This window comes from Urocitellus parryii, chromosome 11, assembly GCF_045843805.1.
Source record: "Urocitellus parryii isolate mUroPar1 chromosome 11, mUroPar1.hap1, whole genome shotgun sequence".
NCBI classification, from domain to species: Eukaryota; Metazoa; Chordata; class Mammalia; order Rodentia; family Sciuridae; genus Urocitellus; species Urocitellus parryii.
The window spans coordinates 110,218,091-110,239,786 of NC_135541.1; the positions used below are offsets into that span (position 1 = coordinate 110,218,091).

Sequence of the window (21,696 nt, forward strand, 5' to 3'; positions counted from 1 at the left end):
CCTGGATGATGGCTGGTCCTGTTCTATGACCCCCTCATGGCACCTGAAGTATGTTTTGAAATTACTTGAGGCAAATGTTACCCATCCTGAATTTTGACAGGAGAGAGTCCCTCCCTTATCACAAAGAGTCTGAAAACAAAATTACATAATCATTTCACTTTAATAAATTCCATACTCACAGAACATCGCCAATAAAAACACGACTAAGTGTCCAACATTATAATTTTTGCTTATCAGGTTGACTATGATTAAAAATACAAAATCAAAGAGGGTGTGGTTAAATTGGAACTGTTAGAAAGAATGTGGATTGGCACAGACTGCCTCCGATGAATTTTGACAATGTATGTCAAGAGTTTTAAAAAAGATTTATATCCTTTCAAACAGTAATTCCAGTCCATGAAAATTTTTCATAAGGAAATAATCAGAGTCGTAACTATTGGTAAACAGCTAAATTTAGCAAAAGGGGAGTGGCTAGATACATTATTGAATAGAAACGTGCTTTCTATTATATGTACATGGAATATATATTTAGGAAAATGCTGACATCACAATATGTGGAAAGGACATGATATAAAACATACAGGATTTCTATTTTGAACAAGTGGCCCACAATTCTGAGTGGTGGGATATCCCAGATGCTTCTTAAGTACCTGCTTACTACACGGGGCTGGGCTTTCTCTAAATCTTCCAAGTTTCCTACAATTAACATGAATCGTTATTATAATAAAACAGTTCATGGATTCTATTTGCAACTTACAGGGTGTGCAGCACTTAACTGCTTTTATCAATGCCACCCCTCCCACCTCCACAGAATTCTTCCTGGGCTCTAGTTCCAGCATATTCCTCCCCTGCTCATGGTCCCCGTGCTCCCCATGCCTTAAGGATGAAATGAACACTCTTAGCAGGGCACAGCAGGACCCTTTATGACCTTGCCTTGACCCACCTGCCAAGCCTTTCTCCTGGCTGCTCCCTTCTACTCCCTGGGATATGTGCCTGGGGAATTTCTTGGTCATTCCATGCCTTGTTATGTTTACTTGACTTTGCCTGGGCTGAGCCCTTTGCCTAGAATTCCTCTCCTCTTTCCTTAATTCATAAATTTCCCATTCAGCTTTCAAGCCTTTTTTTAAAAAAACAAACTAAAAAAAAAAAAAGACCTTTCCCTTATAGAAAGAGGGTTGGGATCCTCAGCACCACATAAAAATAAAGGCATTTTGTTGTGTTCATCTAAACACCTAAAAAAATAAATATTAAAAAAAAAACCTTTAGAAAGATGTAGGCATTTCTCTGTGCCACCGTGGCACCTTTCAAAACTTCTTTGTTGCCCTACGGTAAGGTGACTGCTCCTTTCCATCTCTCTGTTTTTCATTAGACTGAAAGCAGGTTGAAGGCTGGAATGAACTTTGTGATTGACACATGGTAAATGGCCAATAAAATATGTGCTGAATAAAATAATTAGCACACAAATCAGATCTTCAGCAATGCTGTGCCTTGTAAAAGGGCACCCCGTGATGGGCAGGTGGGAGCTGACATCCAGCCAACCCTCCCATCCCAAACCAGGCTTGCTCAAAGTCTGAGAAAACAAGTGCTGCTAGTTCACTAATTTTAGCAAATGACTGGTGTCATGGGAAGTGTTTACTGTGCCAAAGCTAAAGGGGGACTGAGCTGGAATTACAAGAAAAGTGCGGCTTGTTGGCTCCGGGAATGGAGGCTGATGTGTTTGGTCGTGGAGCGAAGCAGATCTGCCTTGACACAGAAATCCCAGAGTTCACAGTCACTTCATAATAATACCCTGATCAGGCTCCACCCCTGCTTTTCATCATCTTTTCTCAAATACCCCTAAGTCCCACATGTTTCTAGAGAATATCTGAAAGTAATTTCTGCCACTTCATATTTTTTCTTTTCTCTAATTTGGTTTATTATTGCATTTTGCAAGTTTATGCAAAGTAGTATTCTAAAAAGAAGTTTTAGACATTTTGTTCTCTCTCTCTCTCTCCCCCTCCTCCCCCCCCCCTGTTTCTCTCTCTCTGGCATGGGGAATCATGTGACTGACTAGTAAAACCTAAACCCAAATTCCTGGGGACAAATAGGTGCAAAAAGAAGCTTGCATTTTGCATTGTGCCTTTAGGGATTTTAAGACATTATTTGATTAATAATACTACTAAAGAAAATTTTCCTATTTTGTTTAGATGAATGATTTTAAGCAGGTTGAAGTTCATTTTCACCTTTTTTTGCAGGAACAGTGACTTGGAGAGTTTGAAGTGATAGTGAGGAATGGATTTGGAGTCAGTCTCTGCCATTGTTAGCTACAGGCAGTATAGACTGTGAAAAAAATATGTATGTGCAAGATATGCACAAAGAATTCCTTATTTAGAATACGGACCACTTTGCATAAAATTATTAAATATAACATTAAGCCAAAAAGAAAAATGTGAACTGGTGGAAATTAATGTGGGATATTCTCTGGAAGCATTTAGGACCTAGGTGTATTTTGAGAAAAGGCAAAACTAGGGTGGGGCCTGATCAGGGCATTATGAAGTGACGGTGAATTCTGAGATTTCTGTGTCAAGGCAGATCTGCTTCGCTCCATAGCTGAACACATCGCCTCCATTCCTCAAGCCCATGAGCCACCAAAGTTTTCTGGTAACTCCAGCTTAGTTCCTCCTTAGCCTTGGCATAGTAAAATCTCTTGGAGACCCTTTCCTCTTTGCTGCATGACAATAGCAACATTTAGGTCTACTCCACAAGGTTGCCGTTGGGATCAAAATATGACCTGGTATGTGAAACTATTGTGTAGTCTGTTAAAAAAAAATGAGGAAAATACCATATTTCAAAAAATCTTGATTCAGAAAAGTCTGACAAACTGAGTAAACGGAACAAGTCTGCTTTTAACAAACTGGATCACAGTTGTGCAGCGATTGCTTCTGGTGACTTGCATCATTGCCCCAAGCCTCTGGCCTTTCTACCCCTACTCTACTCTCCCTCTACACATGTACAGGATTCAGCTTTTATCTCTGACAAATAAATGCATGCTGAAAGGGCAACGGATATAATGGGCTAACACTCTGAAAATGCAGTTTCATTTCACTTAAACCAGGGTTTTATGGACATTGTGCCTGAATTCAAGAAGGGGGTGTGGGGGCTATTTTTGGACAGGCAGAACTTCCAGCACCTCTTAAATCACATCACACGGCAATTCCCCGCTCCACCTACACACAGGGCGGGCCTGCATTCATAAAACAGGACGCTGGCCCGGGGTGAGACTGAAAGACTCTTTCCCCATCTGATGACTAATACTTGTCTCTGCCTTCAGAAGGGGAAAGCACTACATGCAAACCTCACCAACACATTTTCCTTTGCTTGCTCCAAAAAAGGGAAAAATGCATGTGTGTGTGTGTGTGTGTGTGTGTGTGTGTGTGTGTGTGTAATCCTCCAGTGATTGGAGAATCCTGAAATGAACCTCTATAGGAAACCCCTGATGATGTTCTGTGGATGATTTTGCATGGGAAATTGAAACAAGTTGGCAGGAAGAATTCTTTCTGCATAATTCAAAGCAGACATTTTACTAGAAGAAAAGCAAATCAGAAATTTGCTGTCAGTCCTTGAAATTTTATTAGTTACAAAAAAGTAATATATTAGCCCCTTGCATTAAATCCAGACAGAACCTATCCTTTTCTTTCTTTGCCCCTCAGTGGTGTCCTAAAATGAATCTCTGAGCAGTCGCACAGGACTAACTCCTCATCAAGGGCGCAGGACTCCGTGGTGGCCTGTGACTGTCACGTGTTACTGCACTCCGCTCTGCTTCACTGCAGCTCCAGGGGTAAATCAAAGGATAATACTAAGATCTGGGAATATCCAAAATGATTAAGAATTTCTGATAAATAGGATGATCGACTTAAATATTTCCTGATGTGAAAGCATCCATCCAGGTAGATGTTGACTTTTTCATATGAATTCTTGATAAAGGCTAAATCAGGACAACAATAAGCTTTATGGTTTGGGAGTGTTTGGAGCAGCACAGTGTACTCTGCAGAGCATCCTACTGGCTGTGCTCGCCATCAGAGTTCTGTAGATTCAAACAGTATGAGCACTGTAATCCAAATAAGTAGGAAACTGAAATATGAACTTTAAAGAAGGAGGTTATTGAGAAACTTCAGTTTTTCTGGTTAAGAATTTTCTAGGACTGGTTTCCTATTTCAGACTACTTTTATGCATGATTATATTTGTTTGCATCTCTTGAAGGAATATAGAAATCATATTTTAGGCCACTTCCATTAACAAAGCTTGAGGATTTTTTAAAGGCCAATCATATTTGTGAAATAGATGAATGAATAGGTTTGCATATATTAATATCGACGTGAAATTTACTTCTTCAAATTAGCATGAAGTGCCTCTAATATTCACCATAGTTTTTCAATAAATGTAAATGAATTTCCATCCAATTCTCCCAACTTATATTCACATTCTTACTTTCCTTGCAACCAAAGATTGAGGACAGAGTTAGAATTTCAGGAATAGAGGTCACACCAGAAACATGTAGAAGCATGAAAATTGTTACCATACTTCAATTCTAGCTAAGCTTTTTCTCCTTCTCAGGAAACAAGGCCTTCTATATCTTTGCTGCATCTTTGACTGTTTTGGTAAGTGTTCTGCCCCTCCCTCCTCTTTCCAATATACCCTGTCTGGGGACCATTACCCTTTTGGCTGAAAGTTGTGAACAATAATGAGGTCAGCCACAAAGCTCAATGGAGAACAGACTCAATTATAACCAGGGCTTTTACCTCAGACTTACTATAAGGTATTAACATGTCATGAAACAAGAGAAAACAAATATAGTGTTTATAAAATTAGGGACTCTGAGTTCTTGAGGACAGAGACCTTGTCTAATCCAATCATGGCCCACTTCCTGCCAAATAATAGAAACTTCATAAATGCCCTGAATGATATCTGCTGTATCCAGGGTTAGCTGAGAGACTGGGAGAGGGAAATGCAAAAGGAAGATAATACCCAATAGTTACAGGATTCTAAGACAGTATTTTTTCAGACTTTTATTTAAACATGTATTTACAGCCCCCCACCAAATACACCAGAAGCCACACATAGACCCACACAATTGAAATCAAGACCACTAGGTTATCACCGAGAATTAAAAGCTATTGTATAAAATATGTAACCAATAAAAGGAAAATAGGACCACAACCAGTAGTACCTAGGAATGTACTACTGAATTAGGAAACGGTGCATTATTTACTTTTTGGAGTCGTTAACACTAATTTTCATTAGTACTTAATTATTATGTTAACGCTTTTTGACAACAAATAGTTCTATAATACTTACTATGTATACTAACAGAGAGCCAGACTTAGAAAGATACTAAAAATATAACTTCTGACATCTTCTCTTCAATATCTTTCAGATATACAAGATTTAATCTATGCCAAACTACTCTTCCAAACTTCCTCCCCATTTCATCTTGCTGCCATGTTTTCTGTATCAGAAGATAGTTTTATTCAGTTCCTCGAGGCACAACTGTGGGAGTTACCCCTTGTTCTTTCTCTCTCGCCCTTCACATCCCAATTAGCATCATTCTGCCTGTTCTTCCTCCTAAATATTTCCTGAGTCTGTATGCTCTCCACTCTCCACCTCAGCACCCCACAGACCTACATGCCTGCCTCCTTCCCAACGGATCTGCACTCAGCCACCAGAGTAAAACAGAAACAGATGGTGCCACTCTCCCTTCCAAAACCCTCCATGGCATCCTCTTTCCTATGAAGTAAAAATGTCAATTCCCTCCTGAGGAGGACCTCCCGGTGGACCTGGCCTCTACACTCTGCACCTTCCCACCAGTCTCTTCTCACGCAGGCACAGTGGCCATCTTTCCACTCCTACTTCAGAGATGTGCACAGGATGCTCCCTGGGCCTGAATATTCTCCCCTCATGCTTTCCAGTTGGATCTTTGCTTCTTTCAGTTCATCTCTGCTGTGGTTTAGATTTGGTCTTTTCCCCTATGTAGGTCTATGTACTAAAAGCTTGGTCCCAGTGTGGCAATGACGAGACACAGTGGGACCTTCAAGAGGTAGGTCCTAATGGGAGCTGGTTAGATCTTTAAGAGGGATTAAGCTTTTGCCCAGAGGAGTTAACTTTTTTGTTCTTGAGGGAAGTCCCTCAAAAACAGGTTTTACAAGAGAACCTAGTACCTCCTCTGAATCTTTTTTGCTTGGTCACACATGCTCTTTCTGCACATGGCTGGTTTCCTTTCTGATTTCTGTGGTGCAGCTAGGAGGTCCTCACCACAGTCATGCCAGAGTCATGCTTTTTGGACCTTTCAGCCACCATAATGGAGGGTCAAATAAAGCTCTTTAGTTTATTTGACCTTTCATTCTGATCCAGCTACAGGTATTTTGTTAGAGAAACACTAAATAGACTAAGACAATCTGTTAATACTCATCCGTCTACAATATTTTCCTCTGTGATTCTCTCTGATTTAAAGTAATTACCCTAATTTATAACTGGGCACATTTTTTTTTTGCTTGTTTAATTTCTATTGATGCCGGCCTCCCCCATTCAAATGGAAACTCTGGGAGGACTTAGAAGTATATGTTTTACTCATATAAATTAGGAATAAATCCAACCATATCTTTTTGTATTTAAAGATCATCAAATATTTGTGGGATGCATGAAATTAAACATTTTTAAAACTTTAGTCTTTGTCATGTGATGGTTTTAGCCAAAGCTGTGTACTCCCTATGTTATGAACCTAATGTTTATGTCAAAGTTGACTCTAAAACAAATATTAAAAAATAATGTATTCCTATTCCAAGCTACAGAATTAGGGAAGTTGCAAATTAGATAATTTTACTTCTGATGCATGTTAAAATTAACGCATTTTAATGAAATGAAATTTTTATCCAAAAAATACCTAAAATTATCTTGTGGGAAATAAATTTATTGAGCAAGAACTTTTTAATGAATGAGACCTGCCCTACCAGGTATAGAGCAAGCCCTGGGCTATTAGGAGAATTGATACAGATTTCACTGGTGACAGTGAACAAATCATTTACATTTCCTGGGTTTCCATTTCTCCATTCACACGATGGAGATAATATTCATATGAAGATTTAATGAGAGGGCTGGGGATGCAGCTCACTGGTAGAGAATCTGCCCAGCATGTGCAAGGTCCTGGGTTTGCTCCCCAGCAATGAAAGAAAATTCAAGGAGAAAGTGAGTATGAAATGCCCAAGGGTGAAAAAATGCTGCTTATACCTTAGGGTGTTCAGTCATATTTACCCTTTAGGTGACATAACAAAGAAGAGTGTATATCATTCTCCACCGGGTCCATGAAAACTAGTGTAATAGAACAGTGCAAATACTCTTTGATCACTCCTTCACCTTTCTTTTCCCCTTACCAAGTTAATTAGATGCTAGCTAATTATACTCTACTTAATGGAAAACCTGCTCATAATTTGCACACTCTGTTCATATCAAAGAGGAAGAAACAACCTGAATTTTCATCAGTGGATGAATGGATAAACAAAATGTGGATACAATAAACTATTCTTCAGAATTAAAAAGGAAAGGAATTCAGACACATGCTACACCATAGATGAACCTTGATGACACAAAGCTAAGTGAAATAAATCAGTAATAAGAAGACGATTCTGTATGATTCCACTTACATGAAGTATCTAGAGTTATCAATTCATAGAAAAAGAAAGTGGAATGGAATGGGGTCACCAGGGCTGGGTGCGGGGTAGAAGAAATGGGGAGGTACTATTTACTGAATATAGAATATCTGTTTTGCAAGATGAGAACATTGTAGAGACTGGTTTTTCAACAAAGTGAATCTATTTAACACCACTGAACTGTACACTTCGACATAGTCAAGATGGAAAACTTTGTGTTATGCATTTTTCACCATAACAAAAATTTTAAAGATTGCTCATCTATTGTTTCTAGTATTTTCATGCTCCCTCAAGTACAAAACTACAGTAGTCACTGTGAAGAGAAATTTTTTACAAAGTGCAAATAACAGCCAGCATTATTGGGCACTTACTCTATGCCAGGTACTAAGAATTTTATATTTACTGTCTATCTCATTTGATCATTGCTACTGCATTGTAAGGTAGAACTATAATTTATCCTGACTTTACAAAGAGAAAAGTAAAAAACACATCCCAGAATCAACGAGAGATTTAAAGCTTAATTCTGTTTAATTAACAGTAGCTTGTTTTTAAGACATGTTAAACCATGACAAACACTTCCAGAATTTAAACTATTTATCTTGTGTGTTATGTAAGTAGAAGGAACAGGGACTCTGAGTCCACAAGTTTTTTTTTTTTTAACCTGAGTTCCAGTTCCATCATTTCTAAGTTATCTCCCAGCAGGCTGAGAACAAGGCCAGGTTAGCTGATATACATAAAGCATCCACAATACAAGACTTATTTTCAATAAATGGTAACTATCATCATCACTGTATATAAACGTGGATCACTGACAATCTTGACTACAAGAATAAAATGATGCAGTGTTCCTAACTCCTTCCCCAGCCTCCCTCTGATCATGGTGGGTGCAACGGGTAGAACAGAAGGCCAAGACCTAGAGGAGAAGCTGTGGTGTGGAGGCCAGGCTTCATGGGATGCACCTTGCTTTATTCTTGTGGTTGGTCCACCACTTAACCCATGTCTGGAATTCTTGACTTGATTCCTGCTTTTCCCACTGTTCAAGCTTCCCAGCCAATGACCCAGACCTCATGGGTCACTGTTTAATCCCAGGCTCCTTAGCATAGGATTCCATACCCCTCTCCACCCCCCAGTGCACTTCTTTGCTCCTGGACTTCAGGCTGTTTGCCACAGTGGGCTTGGTCAGCAGCTTGTACCCCAGGGCCTGGTCAGGATTCCCAGCCCTTCCCCCCCCAAGGCTTTTGCTTGAGTTGTGCTTTTCTTTGAAAACAGAGCTCCAAGTTACCCATCTGAGAAGCAAACATAGTTGCACCCTGGGAGCCCATTCCTAAAGCCATGGCGTCCTGACCTTCTGCCCTCTCTGAACGTGGCTCTCTCTGCTGGGCTGCTCTGGCCTCCTCCAGAATATGGAGGCTCAGTTGTTGGCACACTCCACTGCTCTCTTCCCCAGCTTGACAGAATTCATTTAGTTGCAACTCTTCATAACCTTTTACTCTGTAACAGTTTCTAGCACTGCTATTTCTCCTGTCTTCCCTTCTTTGGGTGAGAAAGACCTCCGCAGTCCAGATTCTGGCAAAATAACTCTGAGGTTGTTTTTATAGTCCCAGAGTAGTACTTCTTTGTTACAGCCCAATATTCCTAAATTTTGTTCCAAGTCTCATTATTTTTCATTTATAAACATCAGGTTGTATTAATTGGTTCCAGCTTGAAAAATGTTCCATCAGAGGTTATTTTCTGCTATTTTGATAGTGGTTTCCAAACCTGGAGCGCCGAAGCCCCTGGTGCAGGCCACATTCTGCAGGCATCCCTGAAGGACTGATGCGCAACGGAAAAGATACGCAGGTTCTGGACTTGGCCGTGTGCTTTGAAGACTCTACTGGCCATAATAGCTTCAAAGAATTTCAACAAGTTCCTAAGACATGACCTTCCCTTTCCGAAAACCACGTTGGCCAGGCTTGCCTTAATCAAGCTGTGCTTTTCTAAGCATCCTTTTACTTGATCTCCTGCAGCAGTTTTTAATACTTTCCCTACAAGTGAAGTTAAACTAACTGGCCTGTAATTTCCTGGTGTGTCCCTAAGCTCTATGAAATAACGGCATTAGGTTGGCTACCTTCCAATTCTCCCAGAATTTTTTTGTTTTGTTTTAAAATGTAGGATTGAAAAGGCCAGGGAATGCTTCCTGCCTCCCCGCTCCTTCGTTTCTTCCATGACATACTGCTCTTTCTATTCCCAGTAGATCTGCCATTTTAATAACTTCAAACCTCTTAAATGTTTTCACATATTATTTGTTCCTATCTCTGAAGCATGAGTTTTCCATTTTTCATTTTGACAAGGGCCACCCCCTCAAATTTTAAGGGCTTACGATTTTATTGAATAGTCTGTTAATTTGAGGTACCATGTAAGAAATGAGTTTCACGTTAGGAATCTGGAAAAGAGCATCAAGCTAGATTACAATTAAATCTGTGCTTTTACTTATGAATTATTATAAATACATGCTGGGGAAGACTGGAAAAAAATATATCTACACATCCAGGAAATAGGAACCCCCAAAATGGAACTGATACATCTGAGCATACTAATCCAATGCACTAGTGAGGTGTCTTAAAAATGTGATGAAATGAATAAGATTTGAAGACATCACATTTGTATTGTGCCTCTTTTAAAAAAGCATTTGGTCTATTATTTTTAAACATAAGAACAGAAAAATCTTTCCATATTTAATGATCTCCCAGTGGACCTATTTGTTGAGATATAAGTTCCTATTTTATGCTGATATGAATAAATAAGAAAATTAATTATCATTTGTATTTGCAAAAATGTCTCATATCACATGAACTTTAGAATTGTCCAAGTCCTTTATTGTAGAAAAATTTGAAAATTGACTGTTTTGAAAAAAGTTAGCCATGAACTAGGGCATGAAAACTTCTTTGTATTCTTTATGGACAATTTTGTTTTCAATAGTTTTTTAAATTTTTTTGTTTATTCAGGGACGTAATTTGTCTTTTCTAAGTATGTCAATGACAGGCATATAAACCTCAGCCTGCATATGGATGGAAGCTCAGATCCAGGTAGGGAGGAGTGGTGATCACCACCATGAAATGAAGGGAAACATGGAATGGAACCCCAAACATTTAGGACTGGTGGCTCCTATTTCAGATTCATTGGAGAAACAAACAACTGCCCCACGGGTAGCCTTTTCTTCCTAATTTATCAAAGTCATAATGTCAAGTCTGAAATTTGCACACCTATCTTATAGTGCTCATGAACCATGTATCAGATTTAGTTACATGAGGGAGAATCTTTAAACCTCTTTCATCAGGAGGTTTCAATTGGTTTTGAATGACTGTTAAAAGTTTCCTTTTAAATTATGGTCGTAAATCAGTATATCTGTAAATGAGCAGGTCAGTTTCTCCATGTGGGCCATAAAAAAATATTTGTGCATGTTTAGCAAGTAAAGTTCAGCCATGAATTTAAAGCATGCACTTTTTTCCAGTGTTTGAAATATTTTCTTATAGATTTCCCACTTTAGGGTTTTCAAGTTGTAATTAAAATACGTACAGGATTTATCTTTCCTATTTAGTGCATATTGTACCTTGGAACTACAGGATCTGTACATGTTCATTCAGTCTTCTTCCATTCCCCTGGCTTTACTTGGTCTGCTCCCTTTTCTTAGCTTACCCTCCCTTACATGTAGGTGTTAAGGTGAAATGCTTTGAGAGAGATGAAAGAGAACCGGGTTTATGGTAAAGTGGAAAAACTTGAGACTATGTGTTTAACCATGGTTAAGTCCAAGTACTTTCAGTTTCTAACATAACACTTTACCTGTCCCTCAAGGACTTCCCTATTTCACACTCATTATTCACTCATTTAACAAATATTTATTGGACACCTACTATGTGATAGGATTATGTACATATAGCTTCTCAAGGTTAGAGTCTGTGATATGCACGTTCTTCTTTCTCTCTCTCTCTCTATTGAATAGACAGTGCTTGGGAAAGCATTACTTGCTAATAGTTGGTAAAACTGGCTAATACATAATGCAGGCAGTATCTGTACGTCCATTTTTACATGTGGTCACATCCTTGGCTAGGACATGTTTGTTGGAAATGGTGCTTAAATGCCAGTGTATGATCATCCTCATTCATATTATTGAATGATAGCAATAAAGTAATAGCTGGCACTTCTGAGAATACACACAAAGGAGAATATTCTCTTCCCATTCCTACCTGAGTGCTCAGAGTAGTTCCTGCTAGAGAAAAACACGGTCTTCAAAAAGGGAAGGTGAATGAATAAATGAGCTGTAGGGAAGTCTCTGTGGAATTCCATTAGCACAAATCTGAGCAGGTTTTTCAAAGAATGATGGTTTATAAATAAAGACTCTCTCATATATACAATATCATGGCTAGATGAAATTCTAAGGTTTCAGGGGAAATTACACAATTTCGAATGAGGCTGTGTGTACACAACACCAAACCATCCAAATGAAACCTTGAGCAAATCACTCAGGAATGTGGTCTTTGCTAGCCCAGACATTTCGAGTCCTCAATGGAAATGTGTAATATGGTTCTGACATTATTTTACTACTCATGGATAAACCAAACTGTGGTGAAATCTCACTTTAATTGGCGGCTCCTAATCAACCGCAGGCTAGGAGGCCTGGAAGCCAAATTGGTTAATTGTGTTTAAAGTAAGAACAACTAGGCTCTGAATTAAGGCCAGTGAGAGTGTCCTACAAGCAGAAGTAATTATAAGCATTTAATTGCATTGCCTTTATGATATTTTGAAGCCCCCTCTGCCCCCCTGCCCCCTGCAAAGCTGGAGGTCTAAAAGGAAACAGGACTCCATGAATTTCCATGTATCAAGCAATTTTGTTAGCGAATCTGATCTCCCTCCATTGAGGAGTTTCCTTTAGGCGCAAGACGCCCTAAATAGATTTCCGAGGAGTTTACCTGTGTCAGGTATCACACTGGGACACACACATGCAAGACTGTAAACAGAAAGCAGGCCAGGCCGTCTGCATGGCTTGGAAGCCCAGATGTTCTAAAAGATTTTGCCTTCTGGAGCTCTTGCATGACCACCACTCCTGACAACCCTGGTACTTTGTGGGCATCACCAGTGGCTTTTCAGCTTACCTGGGGTGAGGTACCAGGCAACCGAGTTCTTGGAAAGGTCCTGAGTGTCGAGGGACTGGGGCTGGGAATATGCCCTCTTCCCTAGTTGTCTAGTCTGTTCTTGGCTGGTGCTGAGCAGGAGCCTGTGTTTATTTTTTGTTCTTTATCATTTTTGCTCCAGCGATTGATGTTAAGGAATGTCTGGTACACCCAAGTTCCAATCTCTATGGGGCTCCACCCTCCCTTCCCTTTCCTTCTGGAACCATTCAGAAAAGGGTATGTGAGCGGGTGTGGGAGGCTTATTGCCCAAATGCTCCACTGGAAGAGTGTGGGAGAGCCAGATGTGAGAGGGACCTCCCCTGAGTGAAGAATATGCAACCAAGAGTCCCAGCACAGACTGGGGAGGAATGATTCTCTAACTTGACTCTGGATTTGTAGCATTGTGCTATCCCACATCCAAGTCAAAATGCCCATCCACATTAAACGTCAAAACTGGCCTGTTATCATCTCTGATTTCTCACTGAGCATCTTTGAAGAAGAAAGAATTCTTTGGGGGGCTAATTGATCCCAGGCCCAAGAATTGGATATGAATGTCTACGGCCACTTCAGAAGAAATATCCCAATATTTTAAACCCAGGTATCACACAAGGTTTCAACCGAAGCACACAGATTTAGAACATCGTAACAAAAGATAGAAGGCATGCTATTTGACTCCTACAGCCAAGAGAGTGTTTCCCATGGGAATGGGAGCAATTTAGCAAGAGTTAATGCCATAGAATTCACAGTACCATCAATTGTGAATAAATATAATGACACTTGGATAAACTCAGAGAGTGCTCAAGCAATACTAAAGAGCTCATTATAGAATCATCCCAGAGCTGAAAGACATAAAAACTTTGTTAGTCATCAACAGGATAAAGTGCAAACAAATTGGTCTCAGAAAGATCCAAAATAATCTTTGTTTTAGACCCACAGAACCATAAAACAGTGTTTGACAAATTGTGATATTCCAATCAATCACTGGGTTTTTATAGTTTCTTGTAAGCTATAAGATAGATGTCAACAAGGCAGGGGGAGAGAAAATCTCATACTGAGCATGAATTCTGAGTACTGTGCACAAGCCAGACTTTTGAATTGAGTAGCTGCTAGAAATGGGTGGATTTTTTCAACTTGACGAGTATCACAGTTTTCACATTGATTAAAGTTGGACGTAAAATGTGCACACGCTGATGGGAAACTGTTTCAGCCATGGCTCTGTCTTATACAGGAAACTCTTGTTTCTTTTGTGAAGCCAACACTTAGAATTGCATTTATAATGACTCCCTTTGATACCATCACCTACTCAGTAATCATCCTGAAAAAGTGTGAATCAACACTTTTGTATACAACAGTTTCTAACTTATATGTTTTTAAATTGGACACAGCGATGGCATAAACAATCTGGGACAATTTTATTCCTAAGAAGAATTTTGCTAAAAGGAGGCAGATTGTTTTGTCTATTTGACTATCAGGAACGGACATCTTCAATTAGGAACAGGAGTTGACTTTCAAAAGACAAAAATGAATGAAAAAAGGGTTGCTATCATATCCTTACTTCACTTCTCATTTTCTGAAAATTAGAGAACTCTCTTCAAAAAACACTTTAACTTACCTCATAATATAATGGAAGATTACTCACTATAGGTTTTTTTGCCTTTTTAGATGGTATGGTTCCAACAAGTTCATTTATTTCATTGATCTGCAAGAGATTTAAATTCACTTAAAAAGAAAGACTCAGAGAACACTGAGATACATGCAACAACTTTCAAACCTTGGGGAGACTTGAGCAGTTGGAGAACCTTGTAAGAAGGAGGGGCCTTAATTACCTGGGGAGTTTGCAGCCACCCAAATCAGCTTTTAGTAATTGCATGGGCAAGTGCCACCTGACAGATCTTCTCTGTGGTCACCCTCCTCTGACCTCCGACAGCTATATTCTCTGTTGCCTGGCTTCACTTGCCAGTAAGTCGTGGACTTTCTAGGAACTTTATTTAGTCTAGTCTTTGGTTATTACTGAACCTTTTATGAAATAATTCCTCACAGAACCTAACGTGGTGACTGAAATGGCCTCCGAAATCTTTGCCAAATGAATGTGTTGAGTGGCTGGCCTTAATGAATGAAAATTTCTTCAAATTTATTCTAGCTATATGTTTATTTGAAGTGATCTACCTAAATGTACAGAATAGTGCAAGCATGTGATCGGTTCATTAATTATATGATTTTAGCCCTTATTTCAAGTAAAAAGTCTCTGAGGGGTGCTGTGGTGGGAAGGGACGAGGGGGTACCTGCTGGAGGATGTCATGCCAGGACGCCATGCTGAAGAGTCTGCGCTGAGGGGCTTGCACAGCCAAGGTGAGGGCTTCAAGGAGAAGATCATCCTCGATCTGGTTCCCCACCACAAAGGCAATAGAGGCCTTCCAGTCACTCTGTTACAAAATCAGACGGAATTCGATGCTCAGTGTTCATGACTGGGTGATTCTGTGTTAAAGGCTTCTGCTGTGAAACAGGATATTTTTTTCTGTAACTCTTACCTTAAAAGACTGGGTTGACCTTGAGGTGTATGTGGGTCTTTCACCAAAGTAGTCACAAGGGGGCAGTATTGGGCCAAATTTCATGTAACTTGATTTGAAACCAGTTTTCTGGAGAAACTTTTTAATTTTTATTTATTTTTTATTACTTAAGGAAGATCATTTTATTTCTAAAAAATGGCATTTTAACTAGCATGCTGCCCAAGAATAATGTGGTATTGGAAATCAATAGTTCATTTCTTTGTCTCAGAGAGATGTAGTTAGAGAAGCAGGAATGAGTTTTATAACCTGGTACCCTGAAGATTCTAAATAGTGTTAGCAATATAGAAGGAGCTCCAAAAGCAATTGTTAAATGTTGGGTAATAGTGAGTTGCCAAATGAGAAGTGGAGCCCATCTTTTTCCTCTAATGTAACACAAGAATATTTTTGTTAATTCACAAAGGGGTTCTTTCCAACTGGAGGAAAAAGGCTAAAATATTATACTTGGATGTGAAATTTTGTGTCAAATCATTTTTAAAAAGTTACAAAAGACAATGATCTCATTCAGCAATTTCTTTTTTTTTTCCCCTGGTGATTATAATTTTAATTTCTGTTGGGAAGCAATTCCCTGGTAGATTAAGAACAGAGTTCAATGAATGACCCACTGTGTGGTGCTGGAAGGCCTGTCATGCTTTTGAATACCAGCAATCTTAAGGGGAGATGGAACACACTGCACATGACAAAGACTTCAGAAAAGAGAACTAACAATAAGGGAGGGCACTCTAGCCTTGTGTTCCCTCTGGGCCTTAGCTTCGCCCCTAGAACAAATGAAAGGTTTGGATGAGGGCAGGGTCTAAGCTTTCCTCTTGCTCCTCTCTAGAGATCAGATTTAAACAGAGTAAAACCTACTCTCGGTGGATGCCAAAACAATGTCTAAGAAGATTTGAAAAGGTCACACAAATTTAGTGAAATGTCTAATTTTGTGTGGTTCTCTCTGGTTTCTGTCCAGTTCATAATCAGGTTGATGACAGAACGAGGGTATAGGTGGGAGGAAAGACCTCGTGCAAATTCTTTCTTACCACCAAATAGTGGCTGTCCTTAAATGCTTCTTATTTTTTCATGGAAACTTACTACCTAACAAGACCCATCCAGTTTTCAATGATATCACCAAAACATAACCACATGTAGAAGCACAAAATGTATACTTTACTTACAAAGCATGGCTATGTATGCATGGGTGTGTGCAGGGAGGTGTTTTGACTCTGAGTTTATTGAGTTCAGAACATTCTTTTTGTCTGTTAATTTGCCATAGGATGATCAAGCAGCTGTTTTTTTTTTTTAATGTTCTGGTTCTAGAAAGTAAGTATGCTATTTATAATGCATTATTTAGAAAAAAAAAAATCTATCATCACAAATGCCCTTTCCTGCATGGCATGGTTTTCTTACCTCTCATCTGCTCCCTCCCTAAATCCGCTTCTATAGTCATCATTGAAGGAGAAAAACCTCTGTCTTTCTCACAGTAAAGTACACATGAGTCCTTGGAAGGCAATGCCTCAATATTCTTGGCAGTTACATTTTCCGACACTGAAGATTTTAACGACTACCTCTATGCCTTCATCCCAGTCCCCGCTGCAATTTTCCTTGCCAATATTTGAAAGTGGATAGTGACAAGAAGAGGCTGCCTCTCAGCCCTTTTGGAGACAATTCAGAAAGAAGACATTGTAGTCCATCACTACCTATCTGAAAATATCTGGCATCAAAGGCAGGTGTTGACCATTGCAGACAGAAAGAAAAAGAAAAAAAGCAGGGAGGAGGAGGAGGAGGGAAATTATTGTGAATCTGCCATGTGCCAGGCATATGTTATCTCATTGACTTTCTAAGTAACCCTACTGAGTAGGTGCACTAACACTTTATAGACAAAAAAACAGAGGTCTGAGGAAGTAAAACAACTTGCTCAAGGTCATTTTGGTAGAACCTCCTGGAGACTACATGGCTTACAGCTTTGTGATCATTTCAGTGGAGTTTTGGGAGCAAGCTGTTGGGCTCAGAATGGCTTTCCAGGATCCTTAAATCAGATCTGACAAACTACTTCACCATATTGCTATCTATCCCATGTTACTGATAGATGAACATTTCTTTTACAAGTCAGTGTGTAGAGCCTTTAAAATGATGAAGCACTTAATTATTAAATCATCATATGGTCACTTTTTTTTAAATGATAGTTTTACAAAAGTTCAAACGTTAAAGAAATTTCCCAAGTTTCTCTCTCTCTCAGCCCAGTGATCTTGTTTCTTTTGCCCCAGCTGCACCTTAACATGAGATTGTTCCTCCAATTCATGGTGCTACAATGAAACTTGTGGGATCCCCAAAGTCACCTTGAAACAGGTTGCCTCAGCTAGAATAGGTCCAGAATTATTCAGAACTCTCTCTGAGACCCCCTAGAGATCCAGGCCACATCTGTCCATTTAAAGGGTTCTGAAGGGGTTTCAGGTCATATCTGTCTATTTAAATGGTTCTGAAGAGTCCCCTGGGGCCCAATTTCCCATCTATATTCTGTTGACCAAAAAGTGTCTGCTCCAGAAATTGAATCCATTAGGCAAAATAGGACTCATGGAAGAGTTTGTCAGAGCTGTGGTTTGATTTCTAATCACATTGCTACCAAGGTAAGCATGAACTGGAGCACTCAGACAGTAATAATCAAACCAAGAATGCCTGGAGAGAAGGATGCACACACTGCATACCACAGCAGGGGGCAGCCAGATGCAAGGAAATGCACCAGGGTGGAAGAATGAAAAACAAGCCATTTCCCATGTCAAATGGGGAAGAACTGCTAAGTAATTATGCTCCCCAAATATAATTTTGGAATCTTTCTCTTGGTATCCTAGGGTGACCTTAGGCTCCAAATTTCTACCAACTGGCAGCAGTTGTAGAAATAGGAAACTGTTTAGGAAAAAAAAAATTAGATTTGGTAAAATACTGTTAAAAACACCCCTCTCTACCCACAGCATTCCAACATGCAGTTAAACGGAGTCCTTAAATTTAAGTTCACGGGGAAGGAAGAGAATTTAGTGTAGAGAAAATAAGTATTGACCATTGGGAAGAGAAATGAAAGTGTAAGGTGTGAAACCCCATTACCCACACGTGTAAGTACAACAGTGCTCCTATCTGTGGGTGGATCTGTGTAAGACAAGTTGAAGGAGTTTGGGTGTAATGAGCATGCACGGAGAGAAGGAAAAAAGTCATTAAAAAAAAACTGCCCTGGGTGTATCGCATGGTAGAGGGGGAGGGTTTTAGTCTGGTACACTCAAACACCTTAGGAAATAAAACCAGTTCTCTATTACCTGGAGGCATATATTCTACATGATTATTGCTGAGTCTTGCCCCTAGCAGTTATTGATAAAGTCATTCAAAGGATGGAATGAAGTCATGTATGGACACAATCCATTACCTTTTATTTACTTTACCAGTCTCACCTAATTTGAAGCCTGGCAGGAGGGCGTCTTAACCCAAACACTTACATAGTAGTCTCCTAAGGCAAGAAAGTATTCTGTAAATGCAGAGAACCTGACTGGCTCACACAAGTCTCCTGTCGCAGAGACATTGGGGAGATTTTGAACTATTTTTCTTTCATGTCATACGTATTCTCTAGATTTTAATTAGGCATTCCAGGATTCTAATATAATTACAATAAAAAACCTTTTCAAAAACAGGTGAAATGCTGCTTTTGGATAATGGCATTGTGATCTCTTCCTTCTGGTAGCACCAGTAATCTGCTGATGTAGGGAGAGGCAATGCCAGCAGCCCAATCTCTCTTCTGCTGCCTTTGCTAGCGCAGGAGGCCTTGCTGCCCGAGAGATCCCCACAGGCCTCCACTCAAGGCTGATTAGGGTCTGACGAGCACCTGTATTAGGGAAGGCTGTGTAAAAGCCTCAAATAAAATCAGGGCGCAGTTTAAAAAGTTAGGTTTTATTAAAAGCTGTTTAACACTGTACAGATATGCAAACCTGTCCTTTATGTCAATACTCCACTGAAAGGATGACCTTTGTGTTAATTAGATTTATTGCCAAATGGAGGGGGACTTGTGAATGTCTTTCTCATACTGCGTTTTTCTTTCAAAAGGAGTCTTGGATCTCCATCAGCAAATGAGTGTTAGTGTGGGCTTTTGGCCAGCAGGAGAAATATTTTTATTACATAGAACTGACTGCTACAACTGTATTTGTTAAAAAGGGATTCTAACTGCAGGCTAAGATGAATATATAGGCTAAATAATGGGCACTTGTTGTCATGTAACAAACAAGACCACTGTAAACAATCAGGCTCACACTTACCTAACTCTCCACTAAACAAGTACTTATTATTATAGGCTCCTCTCTGATGGCGTACTCCTCAGAATTCATCATGAAAATTAGTTTGATTATCATCATTATACTGTTAAATAAGTCATCCTTATTTAGGAATTGGTTCATGTGACTGTTATATTTTTCAACTAGATTACAAACTCTTTAGGTAAAAAATTATGTTTTATATACTTTGGCACCTTGTGGTGTACAGTAGTGAACAGGAAGTAGAGTAGGGCTCCCAATGTAAAGTTCTGTTGATTGGTATCTTAAAGCCACAGTTAACTTGGACACTGAGGATTTGGCCTTCAGAATCATAAGGCACTGGAATGGAGCATGTCAGGAAGTTGCTGTAGTTCATAGCCCTGAGGTTTCTTAGCAGGAGAACACACTGTACCTGATCTAACGGGATTCACACCAGGGTTAGTGACAAGGACTTGGGGGACTGGGCACTGGAGCCATTCCTTTGGAAGATAAGTTTCCGCGGGAGTGACTTAGCAGCCAGATGAGAGGGGAGAGAGCAGCTCCTCCAGATAGGAGGGGGAAAGCCTAAGACTCCTTGTCAACCTTGTCTACAGAACCACTCCTCCCTTCTCCTTCTCTCTTTCTGCCTTTCTCCCCCATCTCCCAGACAAATGGTTCCCGATGGCCTGCTCCCTTCCCTTTCCCTTACCTACTACCAACAGGCTACCCGCTCTGTGATTCCTTTCTCTTTCAAGTTGCCTTGGAAATTCTTATGAGCTTAATTCACAGTGAAAGAATATTAGGGTGAGAGAAGGGACAAAGAATGAAGCAGCACACAGTCTGACTTGTCTAGGTGCAGACTCTGGGAAAGGGCTCCAGTCCTCATACTGCCCATGGCCCATGCCTCCCCAGTCTTCCCACTGTCATCCAGACTCTGCTGGCATCAACTGCCCACAGCTCTTCCTAACCTTGTTCTGTGAGGCTGCCTCAGAGACATGGCCTGCCACACATGGAGGGAGTAGTTAAAACAAAGGGATATCAAATGCTGCAAATCACAGCATTTACCTGGAAACAGGTTCTTAACCCTTTCCCAGCACCAGCCCAGGGAGAGCTGTAGACTTAAGGTTGACTTGGAGACTTTTGGTTGACAAAGCCAGGGCTTTTGGTGCACAGTAGTGAACAGGAAGTAGAGTAGGGCTGTCTATGTAAAGTTCTCTGAGAAAATACTGAGGAGGGCAGAGGACCTCTCTCCATGTGCTGCCCACACATCCCATCCAATGCAACTCTGCATCAGGGTGCTGTGTGGATTGTTGGTTAAGGTCTGCTGATGTTGCTTCAGTGATGGCTCAGGCCCATCCTTCCAGATGGGCTCTATGAAAAGCAGGTGACAAGATGAGTACAGAAGGGCTACTCTGAGAGGAGCAGGGGCAATCCACTCCAGGGCTCTTCTTTCCTCTGGGTCATTCCTCTACATTCCCACTCAGGGATCTGCACACAGAGGCCATGTGGTATGAAAGGTCCCCAGGCATCCCCTACCTGTGGGCGACAAGGTTCTTGCACACTGCTCTGACCCTTTGGAGGAGCAGAGGGCATTTTGGCATAGTGATTAGGAGAGTCTGGGCTCAGAGGGCAGATTGCCTGGATCTGAATCTCAGTAGACCAGCTGAGAGTCCTCTGTGCCTCATGCTTAAATGAAGATAATGATTGTTGTGAAGACTGGAACCCTACAGGAAGTCCTTCTGAGCACAGCACCTAGCAATAATCAGAGCTGACATCACGGGTATTATTTGGCAGTAATGTGTGTGTGTGTGGGGGGGGGGGCGGATTCTGCTCTTATTAGACATTAGAACAAACACGGTTATTCCAAACACACTGCTTCAAGTATGGAGAACTTAAGGTGAACCAAGAAAAAAAATCAAATAAAATATCAACAATTGCGCCATTAAAAAAGCAAATACTGGGGCTAGGGATGTGGCTCAAGCAGTAACACACTTGCCTGGCATGCGCAGGGCGCTGGGTTCCATCCTCAGCACCACATAAAAATAAAATAAAGATGTCGTGTCCA

At 40.3% G+C, this 21,696-nt stretch overlaps 1 protein-coding gene across 1 annotated transcript in view; it reads right to left on the reverse strand.

Moving 5' to 3' along the window:
* Spag17 (sperm associated antigen 17) overlaps positions 1 to 21,696 on the reverse strand; it is a 193,264-nt gene that overhangs the window by 147,966 nt on the left and 23,602 nt on the right. The window contains exons 2-3 of the mRNA XM_026407282.2: positions 15,109 to 15,249; positions 14,439 to 14,525 (exon numbers count right to left, since the gene is read on the reverse strand). Of these exons, the coding sequence (XP_026263067.2) occupies positions 14,439 to 14,525; positions 15,109 to 15,249 (228 nt within the window). The remainder of the gene's footprint in view (positions 1 to 14,438; positions 14,526 to 15,108; positions 15,250 to 21,696) is intronic.